Source organism: Drosophila mauritiana, chromosome 2L (assembly GCF_004382145.1).
Source record: "Drosophila mauritiana strain mau12 chromosome 2L, ASM438214v1, whole genome shotgun sequence".
NCBI lineage: Eukaryota > Metazoa > Arthropoda > Insecta > Diptera > Drosophilidae > Drosophila > Drosophila mauritiana.
In genome coordinates this window covers 9,980,852-10,000,000 of record NC_046667.1, presented here as the reverse complement: position 1 = coordinate 10,000,000, position 19,149 = coordinate 9,980,852, and the positions used below count along the sequence as shown (strand labels likewise).

Below are 19,149 nucleotides of genomic sequence, written 5' to 3'. Positions count from 1 at the left end.
TTAAGTTCTTGTGAAAATTCTGGATGGTTTGGATTTTTTTTTCAAAATGGGTGAATAATTGTAATAAAAGAGGTGCATATATACTTTCTCATTATCTGTAAGCCCCAAGGCTCCTTAAAAAATAATTTAATATTTTAAACCTATTTTAGATATTTATATGTGGTTTATGCGTTGAGTTTATGGTAGAAACACGGCAATTATGGAGTTCCACGACTAGGCTTCATTTTTGCACATTTTGAAAGGTGATTTTATTAATATATTTAACAGATTTCTCTCTATCAATACATGCTTCTGTATCTTTCAGGTTTAAACCATAAACAGGACCCATATGCCTTCTACGACTTAAGTCATCAACATTATTTGCAATGAATGCAACGTTCCATTCATACAGAGATATACTAGCGGCACATCACCAAGACTCATCTAGTCCTGAGAACTTCGCCCCCATAGTAATTGACTATAGAAACTCAAACCACACAAAGGACATTGTGGAGACCAACTCGAATATCTCATCGTCTCAGCTATCGTTCATGGACGAATCTTCAAACGATTTCAATAATCAGCAGTTAATTCATTCCAACTCCCTTATTAAAGTGTGTGGTGGTTGTGGAGGTAAGTTCCTTGAATCGATTGCCTTTCTATCCATCTGTGAGCTACAATAACTTAACTTACTCACGTTCTCTCTGTTTCGCTTGCAGATAAAATAAGTGATAGATATCTTTTATACGCTTTGGACAGATACTGGCACAATGGCTGCCTTAAATGTCACTGCTGTGGAGCTATGCTAGCAGAAGTGGGTTCCAGCTGTTTTACGAGGCGAGGCCTGATTCTTTGCAAAAAGGACTATTCCAGGTACGCATTCGACTGAAAAGAAGATTTCAGCTACTGCAAGCTTGCTTCCTTGAAAACATGTTGCCTACTTAATGGCGTCAACCATTTGGATACTCTTTAGATTATGTTCCTTGTGTTCAAGTTCATATTTCTTTTGCAGCATGTTCGGGTGCTCCGGAGTTTGTTCTGGCTGCGGAGAAACTATACCGCCAAGTGAACTGGTAGCGAAAGCACTTACTGGAATAAATAATATCGATTTACAAAATCAACAAAAACAAATAATTAATTGCGTATTTCATCTAAGGTGCTTTAGTTGTGCTAAGTGTGGATCCAGTCTGCGTCCTGGTGATAGGTATGCATAACAACACACTGCAGTTCGCAATGAAAAGACAATTTGAAATGGAATTGCTTGTTTTTTGCAGGTATACTATGTTAGGAGCTAGCTTGGTGTGTGAGCAAGATTGGCACAAATTACTTAAGGGCCCCGCCAACTCGAATGGAACGCTTGGACAAAGGAAAGGAAAGGTCGGTAGGCCCAGAAGATCAAAGGACTAATCAAACTTAATGTCACATAAAATATACATATATTTTAGAACATAGTTCATATTTTTAAATTACCTATAAAAATGTAATTAAATCATAATATAAAACCAGACCTTCATTTAGGTGAGTTCGATTGGGAATTACACATGTGCAACTATGCATAAAAACGAATGGATAATCTTAAATCATTGAAAAATGAAATAAATTCGAAAACAATGACATAAACTAATATCGATGACAGTAAAATTGAAAGATGTTTTAATTGATTAAGACCCAAAAGGGACAACAGTCTTGTCTGAAAGAGCTTCAAGTAAACAAAATTCACAACCATTCAATTAATCTTTTTATTATGATCTAAAACATTTTCCCAGATATCTTCACAAGAATCAATAACAGTTTGCGGCGAGGACAGTTTGTGCTTCATGAAAAAGCCTTGAATTTGCGCCGGACTTGCTGAGCGTCCAAAGGAATTCACCCGTTTTCCGAACTCCTCGGCTTTTGTGGTGTCACTGCTGGCGAAGAAGTTCTTGAACATCTCCTCCAACTGATATTGCGTACAATAGCCAATGTATTCCTTTAAATCGATTCTACCAGGACGAACTAAGGCGGGATCCAGCCGGTCAATGTAGTTTGTGGTCATGAAGACAATTCTGGCCTCCGTGGAGCCCACACCGTCCAAGCAATTTAGGAGTCCACTGAACGTTATCCTGTTGAGGCCGTCGAAGGCGGATTTCTGCTGCGGAGTAGCTTCACGCGAGAGGAATGCTGCGTCGATGTCCTCCAGCAGAATGATACTCTGTTCTGGCGCAACATTCAGGAGATGATTGAGTCGATCATCGGTGAGGCCTCTTTCGGACAGGTTTAGCAGGCAGACACTGTACTCCAGTTCGCCCGCCAGGGCGGTTATGAAGCTGGACTTGCCGCAACCAGGTGGCCCGTACAAGAGGTAGCCTCTTCGGTAGGGGATTCCACGTTGCGTGTACCACAGAGAGCTCTTAATGAAGTCCTGACAGTCGGCAATGATTCGCTGCGAAGTTCCGCGATCCAGGACCACCGATCCAGTGGGACGCCTTCTGCGCGGATGCCCAAAGGGTCTCCATTCCGCACCCATCGCTGTGTACAGCACGGTTTTGCCCTCTGTGGCCTCCAGGGCCAGCTGCCTAGCCTCTTCGAGGATATCGAAATATATACCCTTATTGTTACCAAACGCTGTAAGCGTCACTGTCTCCCAAGGAACACCCATGTGAAGGTCCAATGTCTGTTGTTCCCTGGTCCGCTCCACCTGAATCCAATTGCCCTTGTACTGGAACAGATGCTTGCCTATGCTGGGTATGAAGTCATAGCTGGTTTTGATCGTGCCATTGTCGTTCTGCACAAAGTTCGTCTCCACGCTCAAGTGTTGCGTTTTGCGCGCTCCTCTGATCGTAATCCATTTTAGCAGCCACTGATAGGATTTGTCCCGACACGGCACCTCCAGGGTAATCATGCAGTGCCGCCGGAACAGTATCACTCCGCCCTGGAGGCCCTTGCGCAATATGGCAGCAGCGGCGCCCACACCAAAGAGTCCAAAACCGGCCCCGAAGTAGGGATTGGACGAAAGTCCAGCTACAAGATCGGGCAAAGTCATCTTGCCTGCAATCACCGAGAACAAGGATCAAGGTTTAGTTAAAGTGTTTTATCTGTTTGGGCAAGAAAACCCAATAAAACAACACCTGTTGCTCAATTGTGAGGTTCTATCATCCAAAACAAGAAATCCTAATGTAAACAATGGTACATCTTTGTGAAGCAAATTTTTAAACAAATAAAACTGAAGTCTAACAAATACTATTTACGTGCGCTGCACTAAAGGCAGCACTCATTTTATTTTCTCATGAGAAAACCATGTAATTTTTTATTTTAATAAACCACTTGGTATCACTTTCGTTATGTAATTAATTGTAATTTAGGTGTGCCCAAATAAATATTCAAGTTGCCGCTGAAGTGGCACATTTTATTTGTCATAAAAACATTTTAGAGGATAACTTGTCATTCACTAAAAGCAATCAACATTGTTTTATAGTAGAAATGTTTCAATACCGGCATTGATAAATATTTTTAAGCCAACAGTGTGACCGAACTGTGAAATCGGTAAAACGCAAATAAGTTGGGAAAAATTATACCCAAGAACCAATATTTAATAAATACTATAAATAAATAACAAGTGAAGTTTAAAATTAAAATAAAAAATTTTACCCATAGTATTGATACTTTGTATTCAATTCATCGAGTATATTACAGCTTACCAACCCAATAAATACTTATCAAAATGCAACGAGCACTTTGTTCCGTTTTAGGATCTATGCAAATGCATGAACAATTTTATTGTATCCTTGAATCTTACATTTTTAATGGTTAAGATGCTTTCATAGCCCTATAAATGTCTAAGGACGCTGCTCGGTTGCAACCAGGACTTCTGGGTCGCGTGGTCCGGCTGTTGGTTCCTCTGGGGGAGATGGGCGGTCATCGTCGTCGTCGTTCCTGGGCGTATCAGTGTCATTCAGTTTTGCAAGAGCCACGTACTTGGCGCTTTCTTTAACAGAGTACATTTTGAATGGCTGGTCTTTGCCGACGATGGCCACAGTGATGTCCTGCAAGAAAAACACAATTTACTAACTATTCGCGACGGCAAATGTGCAATGAACTTACGAACTGTCCGGCATTATCTTTGCCTTGATGCTCATCCGTGGGCAGGGTACCGAGTATAGCCCGAATTCCGTGACGGATGATTTCATCTTTGGAGCAGTCCAAGAACTTGTTCAAATTCCTCTCCAGATAGGTGCGTGCGCTCTGTGAACGCGATCCAATCGAATTGGCCTTGCAATTGAAAAAGGTCGCCGATGGCGTGACCTGATAGATGTGCGGACCCCTCTCATCGTAGCCGGCGACCAAAAGGCCCACTCCATACGGACGGCGATCGTAGCGCTGAGTGGTGGTCTGCATCTTGTTGCCCAGGTTAGTGATCAGACGCGAGACTGGATAGGTTGAATCGTACGAGTGCTTGTAGTTCAGGCACTCGGAGCGCAAGTACCGGCTAAGGACGCGGGCATCAGCCGTGAGACCAGCAATGGAAATGCCCAGGTGATCATCGATTGGGATGATCTTGCGCTGGGTGTCCGATAGCTCCGATGTCGGCTTGCAGAGGGCGACAAGTACAGCATAATCTTTGTTTTTCAGGCCCACGGTTGCGGTGCCAAGTTTCACGGCCTCCATTGCGTACTCCACCTGGTGGAGTCGTCCCTGCGGACTCCACACAGTAACATCGCTATCATACTGGTTGCGAAACTGAAAGCAAAGCGGTGAGTTTGTAACAAATGCAGTTAGCACACCATTATTCGCAAAAAACACTTTACCATGACTTTTGAAATGCAAGCCGCTGAGCTTCAATGATGACAAGTAGAAATGCCCGATAGTTAGTTATGGCACGCCGGGAGACACAAACAAACGGTGTATCGGGTATCGATAAGGGATTCGGGCATGCTATCATTTTTGGAACGATGAAATAGAACATTGTAGGATATGCCTACTAATTTAAGCGGATAACGTTATTAATTATAATCAATACACTTGTATTAGCACCTTATTAATTGTAATTAAATTAATTCCAGCACCACATTATACCTGGCTTTAACAATTACAGCATACCATGTGAGTAATACAATTTTAAACTATAACAGCTAATCGGGTTTTAAATAACAATTAAGTTATATTTAGTTTAATTTAGATGATTAACTGCATACTTAAATAATTCAATGAATTTCTTGTTCCATTCGCTTGTTCCCAACTTGCATTCGGAATCACTGCATATCGACTACAATCGATTGTCTTGTCATTAAATCTGATAAGCTGTCAGTGGGAGTGTTTACGTTTTAATTGTATACTTCAGTTAGTTTTCACTCTCTCCTGTTTTGGGACCGAGGTTTTGTAGCTCCGTAATCGGATTGTTTGTCGAGGGTATATGCTCGCCTATATATATACCTCCACTCGAAAGTGTTAGCATCAAAATTGCATTGTTAAGATTAGTAGAAGGAGAGATTTTCGTGCGCACCTTAATCATAAAGCCGTGTAATTTAATTAACTGAAGGAATTAACTAAGGTGACTTCATTGCACACACACATCGCTACATACATATGTACACCTCATAATATCCCTATATACGTATGTGCACGAACAAAGAAAACAATTTATTGGTTCGGCGCATTGCTAATGTTTACAATTAACGATTTCTGTGGAAGTGATAGCATAGTATACTATATTGCGTGCCCTTCATTGCGGCTACTGTTCGCAGTCCGTTATTCCCATATCTTTGCTACAAGATTGCTTTATTCCGTGACATCCGCTTAGCTACATATCCGAATAGCGCAAAATAAATATATAAATAAAACATCGCGAATGGACCCGCACAGAATATTTCAATCCGCTGATAATATCCCATTCCCGATGCCATTCACCAAATGCGACTGACCAGCCAAATTTGCATGTGGCGAAGGGAAAAAAGGCAATCGAAGCGGTTGTGTCGATTTCCCAAGAAGTTGTGCATCATACGTAGCAAGCGAGCATAATGGAATTTACCCCTCCATAAAACCAGACAACTAGTTGCATCATCACTTTCTCAGTAGCTGTTTAGTATTGTAGATACATATAACGAAAGCCAGTTAACGACAATGCGTTTTAGCGCGAAATTTAACGTATCAATGTCAAAGACCAAACCCCACTTATGTATGTAGCTCCATGCCCAGTTACCTTGTTAACCTAGCTAATCGGTATCAAATGGTCTCAATGCTCGTGATTCACTCTTTATTGACCATTGGGTCACAATTCTTGAACTGCTCTTAATGGACCACGAGTTTTTTGGATATTCCATTCTGTCCGAGTCTTAAAACACATTTGGTGTCAATTAGCACACAATCATAGGTGTTAGATTTCGAAAACTACTTCAACTCTTTTTATCATGCATTTTTCAGAATATTTTCAGTATTCAAGATAGTAAAATCATTTAAATGCGAATACAATTGCTTAGATTCATTTTAAATTTATTTTAATACACATTCTAGTTAGTCTTTTATTACATAAAGTTATAAAAATTTATAAATATTATTTTATTAAAAGTTTAACAATCGATTTGTCAAAATTTCGTTCTTATATATTATATATAATATTTTTGTTAATAATTTTATTAATTCATAATCATGCCTAACAAAACCCCTGGTATTTTTGAAAATTTTACTAACATTTTTCTTTGTAAATACAAAACATTTTGGCAATAAAAGTTAAACAAATTCGAAAAAAACGCAATCTTTTATTTTGGTATATTTGGTTTTCTTATCGGAATATGTTTTAATGGGTGGAGGGATTATCCGAAATTCGAAACCACCCAACCATATAATGTGCACTGTTTGATTACATTATAATATCGAGTATTTAATTACATTATTCAGCAATATTTATTGACTGAAACTGAATGGATATTGAAGCGTGGCAATGAATCAGTTTTATTGCTATTGTTTCCTTAGGAGGCAGTTCTATTATAAGGATTACTGCTTATCGCATTATTTGCCAGAAATCGCAATTCCGAGTTGCAAGTGTTCCGAAACTCACTTCGTTGTATGTACATATACTTTGTTTGCTAGAATAAATGTTTATTTAATTCGTTGGAAAACGGTTTCATCTGGCACAAATGTACATTTGCATGAACAGTAGTTTATTTATGTAAGCGAAAACGTTAAATATGCCAGGCTCGGATTACATTTGATTCAGTTCTTAGTCGAAAATCGTATAGAAAACCGAGACTCTTACTTCGAATATCATACATAATAGTAAGTCAGGTGCACACTTTAACCAAAAAACGCTCTTTACAGATATGCGATTGTGATAGAATGAGTCCAAGATCCCCGCTCAGGACATCTCCATTTGGAGTACACATCCTCATCGCTGCTGTGCTCTTTACGCTAATTCAATCATCGAAACAGGTAACTAACATTTGGTTTTTATCATTGGGAATATTAAGCATGCTGGGTTTATAATCGCGCAGATTAGTCGTCGTAAAATCAGTTCTGAAAATTAACTGGTAAATTGTATGGGAAAAGCTGTTGTTTCACCTCAACAAATACTGAAAAACGCGTGAATGAGCCAAAACAGATGCAAGGCAATTAGAAAATATATATATTTTTATAGCTCTGGGTGGCGGAGATGACGTACTTAGTTTAGGAAGTAATATTTAAATTTGAAAAAGCTATTTGGGGTCAGCAAAAAGATAGCTGAAAACTAGACTTTAACTTAGCTTAGCTTACTTTCCATATTTCTGCTCTTTAATGTTATTAACTTACTTTTCCACTTTTTAAGGACTGCGTTTGGTATGGCGTATGCAACACCAATGAGTATTCGCACAGTCAAAACTGTCCGTACAATGGAACAGCGAAGGAAATGGCCGCTGACGGACTGGAGCTGCTGAAGAAACGCTGTGGATTTCTGCTGGAGAACAGCGAAAACAAATTTTGCTGCGACAAGAATCAGGTAATGAGTAGCCTTAACTTTGCCCAGGCGTCATAATTGTTAAACAAATGCCTTTGCAGGTGGAGCTTCTAAATAAGAATGTGGAGCTGGCCGGAAATATCTTGGATCGATGCCCATCCTGCATGGAGAACTTGGTGCGGCACATCTGCCAATTCACCTGCTCACCAAAGCAGGCTGAGTTCATGCATGTGGTGGCCACGCAGAAAAATAAGAAAGGTAACCATTATTAAAAGCTAGTTAATTAGTGAATAATTATATATTCCGAATTTCAGGTGATGAGTACATAAGTTCTGTTGACTTGCATATATCAACGGAATACATCAACAAGACTTACAAATCGTGCTCTCAGGTACTTTTTTATTCAATATTCATTATAAATTAATCAAAAATATTTATCGTCTGTTTAAAATAGGTTTCTGTACCGCAAACGGGTCAATTAGCTTTTGATTTAATGTGCGGCGCTTACTCAGCATCTCGCTGCAATCCTACGAAATGGTTCAACTTTATGGGCGATGCCACCAATCCATATGTTCCTTTTCAAATTACCTATATTCAGCATGAGCCCAAATCAAATAGCAATAACTTTACGCCCCTCAATGTAACGACCGTTCCTTGCAATCAAGCAGTTAGCGTAAGTACTACTATCCTTATTGGAAATTCAATTCATTTTGTGCTAAATATACAAATTGTTTGTAGAGCAAACTACCTGCGTGCTCCTGCTCGGACTGCGACCTGTCCTGTCCCCAGGGACCGCCGGAACCGCCCCGTCCAGAGCCCTTCAAAATTGTTGGACTCGACGCCTATTTCGTCATCATGGCCGCTGTCTTCTTGGTGGGAGTCTTAGTATTCCTTATGGGATCGTTTCTGTTTACACAAGGTTCGTCCATGGGTGAGTTCTACGCAGTTAAATATTTTGGCACTATTTCAAAGCCATATCTTACTTTCTCGATTGCAAATCACTAGTTTCATATTTGAATGTTTTGTATACAAGCTGTGTGAATCCGTAACTCATAAGAGTTGAGTAATACAATATACTTTTCGCATAATTACTTCAATCGAGAATAGTCATTCATTCATCTTAGTTTTAAATATAATAAATTTCCCCATTTCAGATGACAACTTTCAAGTGGATGGCAATGATGTTTCCGATGAAATGCCCTACAGCGAGAACGATTCGTACTTTGAAAAACTTGGCGCCCACACCGAAACCTTCCTGGAAACATTCTTCACCAAATGGGGCACTTACTTTGCCAGCAATCCTGGCTTGACTTTAATTGCCGGAGCATCCCTGGTTGTTATACTGGGTTATGGCATCAACTTTATAGAAATCACAACGGATCCGGTTAAACTTTGGGCCTCGCCGAACTCAAAATCCAGACTGGAGAGAGAGTTTTTCGATACGAAGTTTTCGCCATTCTATAGGCTGGAACAGGTAAGCTTTTAAGATTAAGATATTTAAGGTTTTCTTACATAATCATATTCTTTATCTATCTTGTAGATAATCATCAAAGCTGTGAACTTGCCACAGATTGTGCACAACACCTCGAACGGCCCCTACACCTTTGGTCCCGTCTTCGACAGAGATTTTCTCAGCAAAGTATTGGATCTGCAGGAGGGCATCAAGGAAATTAACGCAAATGGCACACAGCTGAAGGATATATGCTATGCGCCTTTGTCGGATGATGGCAGTAAAATCGATGTGTCCAAGTGCGTTGTCCAATCGATTTGGGGATACTTTGGCGATGATCGAGAAAGATTGGATGACCACGATGAGGACAATGGATTCAATGTAAGTCAAATATACTTCAATTGATTTGCTATCGAGTTCGAATTCGGTTTTGTTCATAGGTTACCTATTTGGATGCCTTATACGATTGCATTAGCAATCCCTATTTATGCCTAGCTCCCTATGGCGGTCCCGTAGATCCAGCCATAGCACTTGGAGGATTCCTGCCACCTGGAGACCAACTGACTGGCAGCACGAAATTCGAGTTGGCCAATGCGATCATTCTGACATTCCTGGTCAAGAATCATCACAACAAAACCGATTTGGAAAATGCCTTAACGTGGGAGAAGAAGTTCGTGGAGTTTATGACCAACTATACGAAGAACAATATGTCGCAGCACATGGACATAGCCTTCACGTCGGAGAGATCGATAGAAGACGAGCTCAACAGGGAGTCCCAGTCGGATGTGCTGACCATTTTGGTGTCCTACCTAATCATGTTCATGTACATTGCGATTTCGCTGGGCCATGTGAAGGAGTTCAAGCGAGTATTTATCGACAGCAAGATAACGCTTGGCATAGGCGGTGTCATCATCGTTTTGGCCTCCGTAGTGTCCTCCGTTGGCGTTTTCGGCTACATTGGTTTGCCGGCCACCCTGATCATTGTCGAGGTTATACCCTTTTTAGTATTAGCTGTCGGAGTGGATAACATTTTTATCCTCGTCCAAACGCATCAGCGCGATCAACGCAAACCCAATGAAACGCTTGAGCAGCAAGTTGGTCGAATACTCGGCAAGGTTGGACCCAGTATGCTGCTCACTTCGTTGAGTGAAAGCTTTTGCTTCTTTCTCGGTGGCCTTTCTGATATGCCGGCCGTAAGGGCTTTTGCCCTATACGCTGGCGTAGCCCTAATCATTGACTTTCTATTGCAAATAACCTGTTTCGTTAGCCTATTTACGTTGGATACGAAGCGCCGGGAGGAGAATCGAATGGACATTTGTTGTTTCATCAAGGGCAAGAAGCCGGATAGTATAACTAGTAATGAGGGACTCTTGTACAAATTTTTCAGTAGTGTTTACGTCCCATTCCTGATGAAGAAAATTGTGCGCGCCAGTGTGATGGTCATCTTTTTTGCCTGGCTGTGCTTCAGCATTGCCATTGCGCCAAGAATCGACATTGGGCTGGACCAAGAGTTGGCTATGCCGCAGGATAGTTTCGTCTTGCACTATTTCCAATCGTTGAACGAGAATCTAAACATTGGTCCACCAGTGTACTTTGTGCTGAAGGGCGATCTAGCCTATACGAATAGTTCGGATCAGAATTTGGTGTGTGCAGGTCAATATTGCAACGATGACAGCGTACTCACGCAGATCTACTTGGCCAGTAGGCACTCGAATCAAACGTATATCGCGCGTCCAGCATCCAGTTGGATCGATGATTACTTCGATTGGGCGGCAGCAGCATCATCCTGTTGCAGATATAGAAGGGATACCGGCGACTTTTGTCCACATCAGGGTGAGTCTTGATCTAATCCACAGTTAAGCATCGAAAATATCTAATAATTTCGTTCATATTTCAGATACTTCCTGTTTGAGGTGTAATATCACTAAGAATTCGCTACTTAGGCCGGAGGAAAAGGAGTTCGTTAAGTATTTGCCATTTTTCCTCAAGGACAATCCGGATGACACTTGCGCCAAGGCTGGTCATGCTGCCTATGGCGGAGCTGTTCGGTATTCCAACAGCCATGAAAGACTGAACATTGAGACGTCGTATTTTATGGCCTACCACACCATACTTAAGTCCTCGGCCGACTATTTTCTAGCCCTAGAGTCGGCTAGAAAGATATCCGCGAATATTACGCAAATGTTGCAGGGCAGACTTATGTCCAATGGAGTTCCTATGGCATCGGCCCTCACGGTCGAAGTTTTTCCCTATTCAGTATTCTATGTGTTTTACGAACAATATCTGACCATGTGGTCAGATACGCTGCAGAGCATGGGTATTTCAGTTCTTTCCATATTCGTTGTTACATTTGTTTTGATGGGCTTCGACGTACATTCCGCATTAGTTGTTGTCATCACGATAACTATGATTGTTGTTAATTTAGGTGGCCTTATGTATTATTGGAACATTTCGTTGAATGCTGTTTCGTTGGTGAATCTCGTCATGGCCGTCGGCATATCCGTGGAATTCTGTTCGCACTTGGTGCACAGCTTCGCCACATCGAAATCAGTGAGTCAAATTGATCGAGCTGCAGATAGCCTTTCCAAAATGGGCAGCTCCATATTCTCGGGTATCACTTTGACCAAATTTGCTGGCATACTAGTGTTAGCCTTTGCCAAAAGTCAGATATTCCAGGTGTTTTATTTCCGCATGTACTTGGGAATCGTAGTAATTGGGGCGGCGCACGGGTTGATCTTTCTGCCCGTTCTATTAAGTTATATTGGTGAGTGGAAAGATAGCTCCTGATAACATAACATATAACTTAATAATCCTTCGCTTTTTTCTTTCAGGGGCTCCTGTAAGTAATGCTAGATTAAGGTATCATAGCCAGGCGGCTGCTGAGCCCGAGACAGCTCTAGCGGGAATACTATAAATCAATCCCATAGTTGTATTGTAATAATCTCAAAAAATATTTTAAATGTTAACTGGTTAAGGTAATAAATAATAACAAATGAAAGTCGCGTCTTGTATATTTTTTGTTAAACTTATTGTTATTTTTTCGCAACCAAAATAAAAAAGACTCGAATACCAAAGAAATATTAAGCGTTTCATGTGTTCTAATTTAATTTCCTTATCTATCTAAAAGAAAACCAAAAAATATCAGAACATTCTTTAAACAGATTTGTACTTTATTTCATCTTGTTGGTATGTTTTTAACAAACGGCACAACCTCCTTGATCCATTCGATGGATATTTCCGTGACTTGGCGAAGAAACGTTTGCTCCGTCTGCACAATTTCGGTGAAGAGTATGTAGCTCGGCTTGTACTTCCCGTGCAGAACGCTCGACGGATGGATTTTGGACCTGATGTTGCCGGAAGCGGTTATGTAGAAGCCATCGCGTTGCAGAACGGCAATATTTTCAAAGAATCCATTTAATATGCATTTCTTCAACATTTCAATGTCATCCGAGCTATTTAGAGCCAAATGCAAGTGCTCGCTTATTTCCCGCAATTGCCGACGAACATTTCGGGCATAGGTTAGGCTACGCAAATTTAAATAGTTGTCATGACACCACATCTAAAACAAATCAAAAAATGTAAAGTAATGATAATGGAGAAGCTAGACGAAACACCAACCTTTGGCTTTTCGCTTTTCAAGAAAGCATTAAACACATTCAGCAGCGTCAAATGGTCACCATGCTTGGACTGAAACTTGGCGTGAGCTAGTGCAGCCATTTCGTTCTTGTCGCTATTCGAGACGAAGACGTGATCGCTTGAGAGAACGGACACCAGGCTCAGAATCTCCTCCATGCAGCCGAACGATGAAGCTGTTAGCAGCAGCTTTGAGTACTTGGGATCCAAGGGATACTGCACCATTTGCCGACCCAGCGGTGTAATGTATGAGACATCTCCAGTCTTAATAGCCCCCAGGGCATCGAGACTCTTATACGCACTGCGCAGTCCATCTTCAAGTGGCGGGTCTAGGAAGTCGAAATTGTTGCAATCGATGTCCAGGGCGAGGAGCTGCAGCACCATTGACGTTGGGTTCGTTCTCAGGATTTCTGGCTGAGTTGCATCTGCAAAGGAGTCCATTTCAGCTTTTGTGTACGCCCTGTAGCAGGTTCCATCCGCATCTCGGCCTGCTCGACCAGCTCTCTGCCAGGCTTGCGCCTTGGATATCCGAACTGACTTCAAGACATCCAGTCCGTCGGCGGTATTGAACGATTTCTCCTTCACAAAGCCACAGTCAATCACACAACGGATGCCCGGTATGGTGATCGACGTTTCTGCTATGTTTGTGGCCAAGATTACTTTGCGTACGTTGGCCGGTGTCGGCACAAAACACTCCAATTGCTTGCCCTGCGATAGCTGAGCGTACAACGTGAATACGCGGAGATCTGTTGTTCCAGTCGTGTCAATCTAAAATAGCGAGCAACTTATTTTTAATGATGTGCAATCTGTGGGCTGTACGACGATGGACTCACCTTGGCAAGCTGGCGTATTTGTTGGGCCAATGACTCGATTTCCTCTTGCCCGGTTAGGAATATCAACACGTCGTGGCTGTAATAAATGTACATATAAATCAGTAAGTGTAAATATATATCATCAGACCTACTTTTTTGGCGTGGTGCGGTGTATGTGAAAGAGGGTAACGAGCACGGTGTGGACGTAATCTTCGTGTTCCTCCTTGGTATGCATCACACGGACCGGATACGTTCTGCCCTCAAGGTACATGCCCTTGCAATTGAAGTAATTTCCGAAGTGATCGATATCCATCGTGGCAGACGTAACCACTACCTTTAGGTTGCCCAACTTTTGCTTACGCCTCTCCTTCTGAGCATCCTTGACTATCCCGAATAGAAGGTCTGCGTTCACGGTTCGCTCGTGAGCCTCGTCCAGAATAATCACAGAATATTTGAGCAGTAGTCGATCCTTAATGGACTCTCGCAGCAAAACGCCGTCGGTAAGGAATCGAATCTTTGTGGCCCTTGAGGTGGCATCCTCGAAACGCACCGTATAGCCCACCGTGTCGCCAATACTTCCGTTCAACTCCTGGGCCACGCGACGTGCCACTGTTATGGCCGCCACTCTGCGCGGCTGGGTGATTCCGATCATGCCGTTCTTGGCGTAACCAGCCAGCAGCAGGAACTGCGGTATCTGTGTGGTCTTGCCCGAGCCCGTCTCGCTCATGATCAGCACGGTGTCGTTCACTTCCAGTTCCTTGAGGATTCGCTGGCGGCAATTGAAGACGGGCAGTGATTTTTGCTGCTGTTCAATGGAGGTCCTTTTGCTGGTCAGCAGAATGGGAGCTATTGTCTGCTTGACTTGGGCCACATGGGGTTTCTTCTCCAGTATGGCACTGTTCACCATGGCCTCGTACGTCCGCTTGAAGGAGAACTTCACAGGCGATGGACCTCCAGCATTGTTTCTGCTGGTTGCAAAGTATTTGGAGTCCATTATTTACACTTTCGCAGCACGTTTCTTTGGAAGAAAAGTCAACAAGCACATTTAAGTCAAGGTTTTGTCTTCGATTAATACATCGATATATTTTTTTATATAAAATTATTTTGTAGTCATATGCGCCTACCTGTGCCACCTATTTTTCTAAGGGTTTTTGTTCTCCAGCCCGGAGAATATTTTATAAAAGTTTCAGACGAAAGAAGGGAAGCAACAGGCGTGCGAAATACAGCAGGGTTGCCAGCGTCAGCGAAAATGGTATGTTTAAGTATATACTAAAGTCTTTTGTTTATTTTATAAAATATTTTATTAATTTTAATGTTATCCTACACGATTAATTTGATTATTCTTATTTGAGAAATTTTTTACTTTTCTGCATCGTTTACCAAAGCAAAATATGCTTAGCAAGGGCGAATCATTCAAAAAATATATTTTAAAAATCGCGAAACTTTTCAACATTTCCTTCGAAACTCAAATATTTATAATTTAACCAGTTCCCTTTTTTATTTTCTTTAAAATACGGAAAGAATACGCTATGGAAATTGAATTAATTTGCATTAAAAAGTTATACTTACTTATACTTACTTAACATATGTAAATTCATTAAATACAAAATTTTGGTTTTTCAAATTTTTTAGCTTTTTAGCGACGAATTTCGTTTATGTTCTATCGTTTCGGATATTTTAAAGTTCTCTTGATCCGGTCACACTATTCACGTAGAACAACAAACTTGCGATTAAAAAACATTTGTTTTCAGAAATATTGTCAAAACCATGAAGTCCGAGAAACTGAAACGTAACTTTTGGGTCTCCGCCGAAATAGAGTGCATGCTCGACCTGATTAAGGAGGTGAACAACTGCCAGGGAGCCCTGTCCACCAGCACCACCCAGTACACCTTCATCCAAATCGCCAATCAGATGAAAAAAAGGGGTTTTCCAAATAAGTCGCCCACTCAAATCCGCAGAAAATGGTTTCAAATGAAGAGCGCCTATCTGTGTTACAAAAAGGGAAATGTTGATCGACTATTTCTGATACCCGAGAAATTCCGCAACGCCATCGCTCAGTTCGTAGAAAGTGGCGAGAAAATTGGACGTTCCAATCTATCCACCATTTCAAGTGGAACACCAGCTATCGTGCAGCAAAATCAGGAAGGTTTGTATAATTTACCATATATTGTTAATATAATATAATATAATATTATATTTATTTTGCAGTACTCTCAGAAGAAGACACTTCCCCCATGGATATATTCCTTAATCAGATCCGTAAAAACAATAAAATGATTAATTCGGAGTTCTTTAGGATGGAGGAATCGTTACAGCAATTCGAACAGAAATGCCAGTTCATTAGAGACAAAAACATAGCTAAGCTCATCGACGGTTACTAGCCAAATAACCATAACATTTCCAGATATATAGTAAATAAGTTTTAATAAAATTTAAGCAAATCTGATATCTTTTTTGTTTATTTCGTATTTAATGCATTGTTTTAAAGGCAGTAGCGCAATAAATGAGCACTTTATCACATATACAACTTCAACCCTCGCAACTCAAGTACTAAAAGCACTTTACTCTCATAAAAAAAACTGGTTTTTTATGTTGTTTTGTGTATATATATACATTTGCATACGTATTTATGTGCTTTAGTTCTTAATGTCTCCATTTGCCACCGCCACATAATATTTACTTTTGGAGTTCCATCTAAGTGGCTAAAATGGCATTGAAGCGTTTAAAACTGAAGTTCACATTAAATATTGGTTTAACAACCAATCGGAGTTAAATAAACTTTTTAATTTAGCTTAATTAAATACTGAAGGATTTAAGCTGCAGCTCACATAAGCTGCGATTGGCTACGAGAAACCGGCTCCAATGCGAAAAACGCTATTACTTAATTGCGCTGCAAATATACAAATAGAAATCATTGGTATGTACCACACATTTCTGTGCACAAACTAGTTTATTTTTTTCTTTTAAGTGTACGTACGTATGAAATTCACAACAAGTCAAATTTGCCAGACAGTGTGTAAATGTACATTAATTTAAATGATCCAAACTCCATAATTAACTGTTTAAGTGTTATATTTTAGTTATTAATTGAAAGCAGCTTCCTCGCTTTGAAGATTAACGTTTGTTGGTAATTTTTTCTAACACCAGGTCGTGAATTAATTAATATACAGCTCCATTGTTATCAAGCTGAGCTCCTTTTGTTGTCATTATACCTCGAGCACAATAGACCGAGAACCATTCCGTTCCACATACAGAGTCTAAGTCTTAAACCTGCTCTTCTACTGAAAATGACCTTTTTCTCTTTTTTTTCGCTCTTTATTTTTTGCCCATTGTTCAACGAACCTGCAAACCAGGCTTACAGTGTGGCGTTGCCAGACTGTTTAGATGTCTTTAATTTCAACATCGAACCCAAAGATCCAATATAAAAACTAGACTATGAAAGATTATATGAATGTGTATATAATATATTTATGTTTCTTAAGTTACTATTTACAAGCTGCACCAAACCGACTTAATCACTTATATTAAAACATTTTTGCCAGAACCCATTTAATTTCCCATCTATTTTCTTTTAGAAAACTATGTTAGCTACTGTTTGGATCATATTACTGAGTAGCACCTTGTGTAAATGCCTCGACAATGGGCTCGCCAAAACTCCTCCAATGGGTTGGCTTTCCTGGGAGAGATTTCGATGCAACACGGACTGCGTGAACGATCCAGATAATTGCATTAGGTAAGCCTCAAGTTTGCAAATATTAACTTAGTTAACTGAAACCATTAAATTGGTATTTACAGTGAACAACTATTCCAAACCATGACTGATATTGTCGTGGCGGATGGCTATGCATCTGTTGGCTATGAATACATAAATATCGACGATTGCTGGTTGGAAAAACATCGCAGTCACGATGGAAAACTGGTAGCTGATCGCAAACGTTTTCCCAATGGCATTAAAGCCTTATCTGATTATGTGAGTATAGAATTTAATCGATAGCGATTATGCTTATGTTCAATTTGCCATTGAAGATTCACTCGAGAGGCCTTAAGTTTGGAATTTACGAGGACTACGGCAACTACACCTGCGCCGGATATCCGGGCATTATTGGCTATGAGGAGAAGGATGCCCTTCAATTCGCGGACTGGAATGTGGACTACGTGAAGCTAGATGGTTGCTATGCCCTGCCCTACGACATGGATCATGGCTACTCCACTTTCGGCAGACTTCTGAACAGCACGGGCAAATCGATGGTGTATTCCTGCAGCTGGCCTGTGTATCAGATTTATGCGGGAATACAGCCAAACTACTCGGCTATCCAGACGCACTGCAACCTGTGGAGAAACTATGACGACATCCAGGACTCCTGGGCATCCGTAGAGAATATAATCGATTATTATGGCAACAATCAGGACGTAATTGCGCCCAACGCAGGTCCTGGTCATTGGAACGATCCAGATATGGTGGGCATTTATAGTTTTTAGCTAAAAATACTATATTTATATCTTTCCCCAATCCAATTGCAGTTGATTATCGGAAACTTTGGACTGAGTTACGAGCAAGCTAAAACCCAATTCGCAATTTGGTCCATTTTGGCCGCTCCACTTTTGATGTCGGTTGATTTGAGAACGATTCGTCCGCAGTTTAAGCATATTCTACAGAATCGAAAGATAATCGCCGTGGATCAGGATCCGCTTGGAATACAAGGAAGAAGGATTTATAAGCACAAGGGCATTGAGATCTGGTCAAGACCGATTGGACCGCTCTATCAAAACTTTTACTCCTACGCAATCGCCTTTGTGAACAGAAGAACTGATGGAACTCCATCGGATATCTCGGTTACTTTGAAAGAACTGGGCCTGATTAACTTTTCTGGCTACAGAGTGGAGGTAAATATATCAATAGTCCTGATATTCTTGATTTTTTATCATATCTATCATACTAGGACCTTTACGAAAATGTTGACTATGGAGTTTTATATCCCAACACCAAAATCAAAGTGAAGGTAAATCCTTCGGGCGTGGTTATGCTAAAAGGAGAAGTTCAGTACCCAGTTGACTTGTAAATGCAATTTGTTAGTTGAGATCGCCTATGATAATATTATTTGATACTAATTTGACCATAAACTTGAATTCAACCCTTCCTGCGTTAGCGACTGACAATTTAAAACAATATTCTCTAGTGTGTAGGTTCAACATTAAATACTCACACAATTTATAATGCATATTATTTCTGTGCCTCTACAAACCAATGTTTAGGTTTACATATATATCTAATAAAAGTAATAAAACTAAATGAGCTTATTATATCTATTATAATTATTTAAATTAAAAATTTAAACATTTTTAACGATCTTTTTATTTGAAACGGCTCTTTT

The 19,149-nt window shown here is 40.5% G+C and overlaps 7 protein-coding genes and 1 long non-coding RNA gene across 14 annotated transcripts in view; 4 read left to right on the top strand and 4 right to left on the bottom strand.

The window, feature by feature from the left end:
- The window catches only part of LOC117146689 (LIM domain transcription factor LMO4.2), a 2,270-nt gene extending 667 nt beyond the window's left edge, over positions 1 to 1,603 (top strand). The window contains exons 2-6 of one of the 2 annotated variants that reach the window (XM_033313067.1): positions 150 to 242; positions 305 to 612; positions 699 to 852; positions 992 to 1,183; positions 1,254 to 1,603. In XM_033313067.1, the coding sequence (XP_033168958.1) occupies positions 366 to 612; positions 699 to 852; positions 992 to 1,183; positions 1,254 to 1,386 (726 nt within the window). In that variant the 5' untranslated portion in view covers positions 150 to 242; positions 305 to 365 and the 3' untranslated portion in view covers positions 1,387 to 1,603. The remainder of the gene's footprint in view (positions 1 to 149; positions 243 to 304; positions 613 to 698; positions 853 to 991; positions 1,184 to 1,253) is intronic. The other variant, XM_033313077.1, reaches the window with a different exon arrangement.
- Positions 1,604 to 1,704: 101 nt separating this feature from the next.
- On the bottom strand, positions 1,705 to 3,497 carry LOC117146678 (mitochondrial chaperone BCS1). 2 transcript variants are annotated; one of them, XM_033313046.1, is made up of 2 exons: positions 3,451 to 3,497; positions 1,705 to 3,006 (listed from the first exon to the last, which is right to left on the bottom strand). In XM_033313046.1, exon 2 carries the CDS (start codon positions 2,999 to 3,001, stop codon positions 1,706 to 1,708), a length of 1,296 nt encoding a protein of 431 aa, XP_033168937.1. In that variant the 5' UTR covers positions 3,002 to 3,006; positions 3,451 to 3,497; the 3' UTR covers position 1,705. The 2 variants fall into 2 exon arrangements, with proteins under 2 accessions (XP_033168937.1, XP_033168946.1); XM_033313055.1 differs by lacking the exon at positions 3,451 to 3,497 and adding an exon at positions 3,087 to 3,418.
- A 199-nt stretch (positions 3,498 to 3,696) lies between these two features.
- LOC117135917 (proteasome subunit alpha type-1) lies at positions 3,697 to 4,862 on the bottom strand. Its single transcript, XM_033296488.1, has 3 exons — positions 4,764 to 4,862; positions 4,060 to 4,695; positions 3,697 to 4,001 (listed from the first exon to the last, which is right to left on the bottom strand). Exons 1-3 carry the CDS (start codon positions 4,764 to 4,766, stop codon positions 3,795 to 3,797), a joined length of 846 nt encoding a protein of 281 aa, XP_033152379.1. The 5' UTR covers positions 4,767 to 4,862; the 3' UTR covers positions 3,697 to 3,794.
- A 415-nt stretch (positions 4,863 to 5,277) lies between these two features.
- Positions 5,278 to 12,330, top strand: LOC117135897 (NPC intracellular cholesterol transporter 1). 4 transcript variants are annotated; one of them, XM_033296458.1, is made up of 12 exons: positions 5,278 to 5,364; positions 7,270 to 7,380; positions 7,754 to 7,924; positions 7,984 to 8,140; positions 8,197 to 8,273; positions 8,337 to 8,555; positions 8,621 to 8,813; positions 9,037 to 9,356; positions 9,423 to 9,713; positions 9,773 to 11,165; positions 11,230 to 12,096; positions 12,164 to 12,330. In XM_033296458.1, the coding sequence occupies exons 2-12, from the start codon at positions 7,288 to 7,290 to the stop codon at positions 12,244 to 12,246; spliced, it is 3,864 nt and encodes a 1,287-aa protein (XP_033152349.1). In that variant the 5' UTR covers positions 5,278 to 5,364; positions 7,270 to 7,287; the 3' UTR covers positions 12,247 to 12,330. The 4 variants fall into 4 exon arrangements, with proteins under 4 accessions (XP_033152349.1, XP_033152367.1, XP_033152339.1 ...); XM_033296476.1 differs by having other exon boundaries at positions 5,302 to 5,506; positions 8,621 to 8,801; XM_033296448.1 differs by having other exon boundaries at positions 5,302 to 5,506.
- A 151-nt stretch (positions 12,331 to 12,481) lies between these two features.
- Positions 12,482 to 15,011, bottom strand: LOC117148746 (ATP-dependent RNA helicase DHX33). The gene is made up of 5 exons (XM_033316328.1): positions 14,902 to 15,011; positions 13,930 to 14,795; positions 13,799 to 13,874; positions 12,951 to 13,733; positions 12,482 to 12,891 (listed from the first exon to the last, which is right to left on the bottom strand). The coding sequence occupies exons 2-5, from the start codon at positions 14,769 to 14,771 to the stop codon at positions 12,508 to 12,510; spliced, it is 2,085 nt and encodes a 694-aa protein (XP_033172219.1). The 5' UTR covers positions 14,772 to 14,795; positions 14,902 to 15,011; the 3' UTR covers positions 12,482 to 12,507.
- A 449-nt stretch (positions 15,012 to 15,460) lies between these two features.
- Positions 15,461 to 16,223, top strand: LOC117148574. The gene is made up of 2 exons (XM_033316042.1): positions 15,461 to 15,923; positions 15,986 to 16,223. Exons 1-2 carry the CDS (start codon positions 15,545 to 15,547, stop codon positions 16,156 to 16,158), a joined length of 552 nt encoding a protein of 183 aa, XP_033171933.1. The 5' UTR covers positions 15,461 to 15,544; the 3' UTR covers positions 16,159 to 16,223.
- A 4-nt stretch (positions 16,224 to 16,227) lies between these two features.
- LOC117148583 lies at positions 16,228 to 17,123 on the bottom strand. Its single transcript, XR_004459902.1, has 2 exons — positions 16,755 to 17,123; positions 16,228 to 16,667 (listed from the first exon to the last, which is right to left on the bottom strand). It is a non-coding gene; the product is annotated as an uncharacterized LOC117148583 (long non-coding RNA).
- Positions 16,605 to 19,043, top strand: LOC117148562 (alpha-N-acetylgalactosaminidase). Of its 2 annotated transcripts, XM_033316020.1 has the most exons (6): positions 16,605 to 16,694; positions 17,353 to 17,510; positions 17,573 to 17,747; positions 17,804 to 18,235; positions 18,299 to 18,661; positions 18,718 to 19,042. In XM_033316020.1, exons 2-6 carry the CDS (start codon positions 17,359 to 17,361, stop codon positions 18,835 to 18,837), a joined length of 1,242 nt encoding a protein of 413 aa, XP_033171911.1. In that variant the 5' UTR covers positions 16,605 to 16,694; positions 17,353 to 17,358; the 3' UTR covers positions 18,838 to 19,042. The 2 variants fall into 2 exon arrangements, with proteins under 2 accessions (XP_033171911.1, XP_033171920.1); XM_033316029.1 differs by lacking the exon at positions 16,605 to 16,694 and having other exon boundaries at positions 18,718 to 19,043.
- The last annotated feature ends 106 nt before the right edge of the window (positions 19,044 to 19,149 follow it).